We start from the raw sequence: 8,044 nt of genomic DNA on the forward strand, positions 1-8,044 counted from the left end.
CCACAGGGAAACTACTTACGATGATCTATAATTAGCAATTTCAGTGGGGTTTTATATATTTTAATTACTCTGTTTAGATCAATCAGAAACCTTTAAATACATGACATTCCTCAAATCTAGTTCTACTTTTGTATGAATCTATTTCTTTTAGTAAATCCATGTGGTGTTAAGATGGACTGTTCTGATCTCAAAAACACAACCTGCAAAACTGGTATATACGAGATTATTAGGAACAGCACATTTAATGTACTCTGTGAAATGAATGATACTGGAGGCGGCTGGACTGTAAGTACTGTAAGATAATGGGCAAATATTTTAAATTGTTCATTTATAAATTTAGGACTTTGTTTCAAAATTTATAGATTTTTCATAATTATATAAAAAAAAAGTGCTAGGTACGACAAACTGTATCTTTACCTTTAAAGGTGAAGTGATGGGATCGCAATGTATAAAGCAGGGTCTGACCATAAATTCGGTAATTACTTGATCCGTTAACTGACATTAATTGTTACTTCGTTAGTGCATTATTCATGATCTGGCAACAATTGTGACTTCGTAATTGCAATTTTCATGATCTGAAAAAAAAAATTGATATCAATTCTGTGCTTTGAATAAATTTGCAATTTCGTATTTCAAATAATTCATACTTTTGCAAACAGTAAATTTATAAAAGTTACCATACAATTGATATTCATGTCAACACCGAAGTGCCGACTACTGTGCTGGTGATACCCTCTGAGACACACTTTCACCAACAGTGGTGTAAATAGTTATCAAAGGTATAAGGCTTATAATTTAATACACCAGTCGCGCGTATTGTTTACATGAGACTCATCAGTGAAAATCAGATCAAAGGTTTGAAAGTCAAAACGTTCAAATTGAAGAGTATTCATGACCCACAATTCCACAAAAATGCCAAATCTGGCTCAGTATAAATATGCCTTGGATTAGAAAATCCTTAGTATTACCAATAATTCATACTTTTCTAAACAGTAAATTTATTAAACCTATATTTGTTTTCGCGCAATTGATTTATGTCTTGTGAAAATCAGTAAACTACTGTTACCTTTCTTTATCAAGTATATGATGTCTCTCTGCAAAAATCATTTCACGTAACCATCAAGCTGAAACTAATAATTTTAGGTATTCCAGAGAAGAAAGAACGGCAATGTTGACTTTTATAGGGATTGGGATTCTTACAAAGTCGGATTTGGAAATATGAGTGACGAATTCTGGCTAGGTAGGTTGTATTCTACTATTTAATTACTATTTGAATTATCATAGAAAGTTCTGTTAAGGAAAATTATAATATATATTTACAAGAAATTACATTCTGTCAATTGGTCTATAAGAAGCAGATGATATCTTTGTCATGTTTGTACAAACTTTATTTTCGACAGGGAAACTGATAAGCTTGCTGAACCGTATATTTTCTTTTACAGATTTACGATCAATTAATTACAGAATGATTACAGACGATGAAAATAAATTGTAATGCAATTTCTAATGTTATCTTTTTTTTCATTGGCTTTATGTTATCATCAAACTCACAGTTGACCTGTCGTAAGTAATTTTGATTTGACGGTCGCCAATTTCAATTTTACTGTCTCCGCTATGAGTCAGCAAACAAACTGCATTTGTGACCATCAAATCGATTGATAATTGACGTTTGAAACTCTTCAACTACTGTACCTTTAAACGAATTCCGGTGTATTCCTCATATTTCAATCAAGTTAAAACATTGTTGAGTTAAAATGTCATCAAATTTTGTCAATACATGCAAATCAAACACCTATGTACACGTTAAATTGGTCTTGCCAGGGTATTTGATTCACCATTATTGTCAAAGACTTACAGTTCACGAAAAGGGACCCAGTCTATCAATTTTACTAGTCAGTGAAAGCTGTCGTATACTTTTGTTATTTATAAAATGTTCCTTTGTAAATATCTTACAAGATGAATCCATTGCGAATGATAACTTAAGCATCCGATTACAACTCTTAATAGCGAAGCATAGTCCATCAGGTGACAAGCTAAGATATACCGTTTATCATATTTTGGTAAGGTGAATTGCTTGTTGGAATATTGTGTTAAAAAGATACGAATTAATGTCACGTTTTAATTCAGATTTTTAAATATGTACGACTACAGCGAAGAAAAACGATGTTGAGTGGTTAGACAGTTGCTTACTGCAGTTGGAATTTATATCAAGATCGACTGTACCGTATAATTCGTTTAATGTGTATATTTCAAAACCTGTATTAGGCAAATGTTTTAATCACAGGGAAAACAAATTGACCTTTTTAAAACCTTTCTCACTGGACCGAAAAATTTCTCAAACCCATGCAAACTATACATACTGTAGCCTCTAAGCAAAAAAAAACAAACTTCGAAGATCATCATTGCTAAAACAAAATAAACCATTCGCATCATTACATTACCAACGCGTTGTCTTCAGGTAAAAAGGCAGACGTACAAGCGGGGAATGTATTCGACCTATGCTATAACTACCATATGTCTTTCAACATACGGATTTATGAAATTACCCTAATCCACATCATCAAGTATGCATATGACTAAATGTTATATCTACTTCATTTGATTTTCAGGTAATACATACCTTAATCTATTGACAAATCCAGGCACCTTTACCCTGAGAATTGAATTAGAGGATTTTGTTGGAAATCATCGTTACGCTGAATACACCCACTTCTCTATCAGCGATGAAACTTCTGGATTCAAACTGAAGTTCAGTACCTATACTGGAGATGCAGGTAGTTTATTTTTAAACTGTGAATAGTACAGTGAGATAGTGTTCAATTCCGGATTTGTTTTTTTTTCAATATTGATAATGATTATAAAAATGAATATATAATTGAAAAGATACCCATTCGTCTTGGTTAGACCACAAATACATCCAAAGTATAGTGATTCTATCATCCCATATAATTACTCTTACCTGCGCCGCAATGGTCGATAGCTGTACAGATGCACGTTATGACATAAATTGTAATAAGTGTGTTTAGCAAATTATCTACTTAGCGAGAAACTACTAAAGTAATAATACAGTAAATAACAAAGTATACAATATAACAGATGGGAAAGAATTTAGGAAAATATCAATAAAGGGCTGTGTTAATCTCGTTTTCCTTATTTTCATAGCCTCCTATAATCACCTCATGTACTAAACGTGTTTATGTACAATCAATGATTATGGAATAAATTTTATTAAATATGGAGGCAAAATTTGACAAAGCAAACGTTGTGAAATAATTGGAATTTTAAAGCAAAGAGAGGTTCTTCATATAACTATGACTAAAGTCTAAGGCCAATTTGGTGTTAAAGACTTTTTGATGTATGAACTAAAAATCATCAAAACAAATATTTCATCATTTAAGACCTTAAAGGGGTTCAGACCATCTAAGGGAGTTTACTCTTAAAAAGCAACAGTTTTGATCACAGACTTTTAGTAAGAACAAAATAAAGGTTTTCAACGATTACAATTGGTGTTTGTCAAACTGCTTTATATTCAAACAAATTATTACTGTAAATTGTGTAGTTTAATTTCTAGAAATTTTCATTTTTTCTTAACAGGTCAAAGTAAATTAAATAGAATATTAAACGAGCCAAGTCTATTCTAGTCATTTACTTTTTAAATTGTTATTTGTATGGAGAGTTGTCTCATTGGCACTCACACCACATCTTCCTATATCTATTTTAAAGTGTTGAGTACCCCCTTAAGTTTGATTGGGTGTCTATCATCATGTTGGATTGTACAGAAAAACTGTAAAAATGGTGTGTAATGAAATTTATAGAGGAAAATATACTTCATAAATTACACTTTATCAATACTGTGCTTGTAATATTTTTTCGAATGTTTTCAAAACATTCATAATATTGATCTTTGATGTAATGTTTCATCTTGTCATATAAGGGGAGGAAAATCATATATTGTACTTTTTTACTTGAATGGGTAATGTATTTTCATTATTTATTCTTTGCATGTTACATGTGAAATAAAAAAAAAAGTATAGGGATAAAGAATTACCTAGTACAACATTATTATATGAAAACCAGCAGGATGATATGTGTCTACATTTATTATGGATTATGGAAACCCACAAGAAAGTATTGAATGCATTGTAATACGGATTATCAGTTTAATATGACATATGCAATGCCTTTTTGTTTTAATATTGAGAAAACTATTTGAAATGAATGAAAAAGTATCTTAAGTTTCATTGAATCTTTTGAAATAGACATATATGTATTTAATAGGCAAACAATATTCATAATGAAGTCAAGGCTTAAGTTTCATATGCATACAACTTTATTGAATAAACAAATAGTTTTTTCTCAAGGAAATTTTTTTTTTAAAGTTTTTTTTCCATAACAATTTACTGTTTTATACTGAAAAGACTGCAATGAATAAATGATGCATGTTTAGCAAATAAACATAACTCTAGAAACTCTTGATTACAGCTGATATGGTTTTAAAAAAAGACTCATTCATTCATTTTATGTGACAGTTACTGATTCTGATTTTTCAGTGAACGAACTAAAAATGTTTTTAAATAAAAACATTGAAATAGAACTTTAACAGGGTCAGGGCTGAGCAGATTAATATTTCTCATGAAACATGAGTTTGCTAGAAGGGGCTTCATACTACTATGCACTAGTGCTTGTTATTGTTGTTTTCCTACCAGGAGAATCATTTTGTTTTAGAAATAGCTGTTTTGCCGTCCGTCATCACGTTATCTTACTATGCCAAACCTTGGTAATCTAAAAGTCGTAAAGACCCTATGATAATCAAATTTAAGAAAGTAATCAAGATAATATTATTTGCAATCGGCACATAGATGACATATATGTTGTATGTGCAGTTAGAAATGAACATCGGGTTACGAAAGGTATTACAAAGTATAACAATAGAGTACCACCCCCTTTTTATCTTCGTATGCACGGTGGTTCTGTAAAGATTCATGAACACCTCAAGTATACAAATGAAAAAAAATAACATTATTTTACATCTTTAATGTGTCTATTTCTAGTCAAAAACTATCAAAATGTCGATTATTTCTTTCCCGATATTTTTACACCGCAAAGGGGAATAATCGATCTGAATCAATTCAGTGTTAAAATGTCGCCGCGTAAGGACTTGAACATCATTCATTTATAAAGATCGCATTGGCACATCCCGTTAACATTTATTGATCTCTTTAAAACTTCGCATATTTATTCTTGGAAAGCTCTTGAATACCAAAATTGCTGTTTCTTGTTTTTAAAATGAATACAACTTTTTACAATTAACAAGATAGTTTACTTTTGGTGTTGCCACGGTTGGATTGTATGACATTTCTGTTATTTTTTTTATTATAAAAGGGCAAATTCAAAGGAAGAAATAGCTGTTACGGGAAAGAAAACATCTTTGTCGACAAAATACAACTTTATTTTTGTTCATTTGTGTAGTTCTTTGGGATGCGCTAGGCTCTTGAAGTTGAACGTTCTCACGCCATCTTTAAATGATACCCGTTACCATGGTAACCAGGTAACCAGGTGGGGGTTTAGAGACACTAGAAATTAAAACTTTGGATGATATTAGGGATTTCAAATTGCAATGATTTTTTTATGAATAATGGCCGATTTACTTTCGAACAGCATTAACCTACCTGCGTAGGTTCACGTTTTCCTGTTTGTAGTATTCTAATGGGTTAATTCAGTTGTTTATTCCCCAGTCTTGGCAATTTAGAGATGCAACGTTTTTTAACTGATATGAGTGTGGCCAAGGATTGAAAGAACTGTTTCACAAAGAAAGAAAATGAAAAAAAAATCTTTTATTGGTTCGACTTCTCGCTTTCTGAAATTCGTGCGATCTCAATGATTCGGTAGGTTTAATAATCATAGGTAAGTCAGATGTTGATTTTTTTCGAATGAGAAAGAAGTATGATAAGCATGAAAAGTAGTTGTACATGTATATGAATCAAACATGATTTGGTAGAAAAAATCTACAAAATGAGTGCTGAGATTTTATATATCAGTATATATACCAAGTGAGGGACCGGTGGTCAAATAGCCGCGAGTAAAAAAAAGACTCCCAGAATTGTGTCCAGGGTTCAAAATATTGAAAGCGTAAATGATGTTCTATATAACAATGCATTCTGTGTTTTTTTATTTTTGACTAAACAGCTGATAGAGGAATATACTTGGGTAATCTAAATTGTACATCATGTCCAACTGAAACACCAAAATCCACCCTTCCCTGTACATCCACAGTGGCGGATACAGGGAGGATGTGTCCGGTAGAACCCCCTTTTTGGACGATCAATGCATTTAAAAGGGGACATGCAGTTGGAACCCCCTCCCCTGTTTGTCCTCGGTTAGGAACACCCTTTTTAATATGGCTGGATCCGCCTCTGATCCAAACTTTCTCAAAGCACCTATATTCATTTACTGTTGACCTGAGCTTATACAATTATAGTTTTTGCAATTAATTTTTTAAAGCTTCCGGAACCATATTTTTCTGTACAGTCTAATGATATTCAGAAACAACTTGGAACAAAGAAAGTTGTGCGGCAAGATATTTGAAGGACAATATTTCTTCTTTGTTAATTCCATTCATTAAACCATTTTCTGCTTGATTTTTCACGACTGCTTGTACTATGCTAGTTTGTTAAATTGTATCCCCGTATTCTTTCCAAATGATTTTAATTTTATTTTTTTGCAAGCAGCGTTTTTCGGCAACCATTTTAAAGCGAATGGGTTTCTAAAATAAATTGCACTTGTAATGACACAAAAATGCCCTGTGTATGATATATATACATGCATTGGTTCAAGAATTGGATAAACATTATTTTTAACCAGCCCTTAATTTCATATCAATTGAACAAACATCTGTTGTGTCGTAGTTCTCCTCTTATATTTGATGCGTTTCCCTCAGTTTTAGTTTGTAACCCGGGTTTGTTCTTTTTCAATCGATATATGAATTTCGAACAGCGGTATACTACTGTTGCCTTTATTTAACAAACATCGGACTTTTTGTAGTTTTAGTCGGAATCACTAATGTCAAAAATGTCCAATTTTTTTATTTTTTCTGAATTTGTTGCTGACTATATAACTTTTGTTCATTCCCCTTCACAGTACATGTAGCATCATTCAGTATTAAAGGCATTGACTAATCATCATTTTTTTGCTGATTTGAATTCTGTATGTGGCTCTTTGTCATTTCCATGACGGTCGTCATTGCGTCTGCTCGTAAAAAAACTGTCGGAGAGACTCAATATAGAATACAAATGAGAAATCCGAGTAGGGGTGTGATATAGGATGGGCATCAAAGTTGAGCGATACGGATTGAACAGCAGGCTATGTATCAAAAATGCAAAACTATTGTATTGACTAATAAATATGTGAGAATTACAGATATTCCTATCGTTAATCAATTACAAACATATCAATATATATTTTTAGGAGATTCGCTTGCACCTCATATTGGTCAGATGTTTTCGACTAAAGATAAACATAAAATGAAATGTGCCCAGGACTTCAAAGGTGCTTGGTGGTACAATGCTTGCCACAAGAGCAACCTGAATGGTCTGTATCTGAACGGAACGCATACGACATTTGCTGATGGTGTGAATTGGTATAAATGGAGAGGACATCACTACTCACTTAAATCTACAAGAATGATGTTCCGTAGAGCATAACGTTAATTAATGCGCAAATTACAGTGCATAGGTTTGTTAACGTCACGACCGCTGCTTAATCTTAATATGACACTCAATAATCACAAAAAATGATTTGGAAAACTGTATCAAGACGACTGCTATTTTTCTAGCGGATTTCTATTTCATTAAAATTATCACAATACAACATTGTGTTTTGTGAATTATTTATTACTTCATTTTACAATGTTTACACGATTGCATCATAACTTTCTTTCATTTGTTTCCTAAGATAATTTGGCCTTCGTTTCTTTAATGTAAGCCTCAAATTGCTGAACTGACTTCAAAGCTGAAACTATCTATACAAATGAACAGATACATTATAT

The 8,044-nt window shown here is 32.1% G+C and overlaps 1 protein-coding gene across 1 annotated transcript; it reads left to right on the forward strand.

Annotated features, from left to right (window-relative positions):
• The first annotated feature begins 1,149 nt into the window (after positions 1 to 1,149).
• LOC143051373 (techylectin-5B-like) lies at positions 1,150 to 7,808 on the forward strand. Its single transcript, XM_076224300.1, has 3 exons — positions 1,150 to 1,240; positions 2,610 to 2,774; positions 7,465 to 7,808. Exons 1-3 carry the CDS (start codon positions 1,219 to 1,221, stop codon positions 7,698 to 7,700), a joined length of 423 nt encoding a protein of 140 aa, XP_076080415.1. The 5' UTR covers positions 1,150 to 1,218; the 3' UTR covers positions 7,701 to 7,808.
• Positions 7,809 to 8,044: the final 236 nt, after the last annotated feature.

The sequence above is a fragment of the Mytilus galloprovincialis genome, chromosome 11 (assembly GCF_965363235.1).
Source record: "Mytilus galloprovincialis chromosome 11, xbMytGall1.hap1.1, whole genome shotgun sequence".
In the NCBI taxonomy this organism is placed as follows: Eukaryota; Metazoa; Mollusca; class Bivalvia; order Mytilida; family Mytilidae; genus Mytilus; species Mytilus galloprovincialis.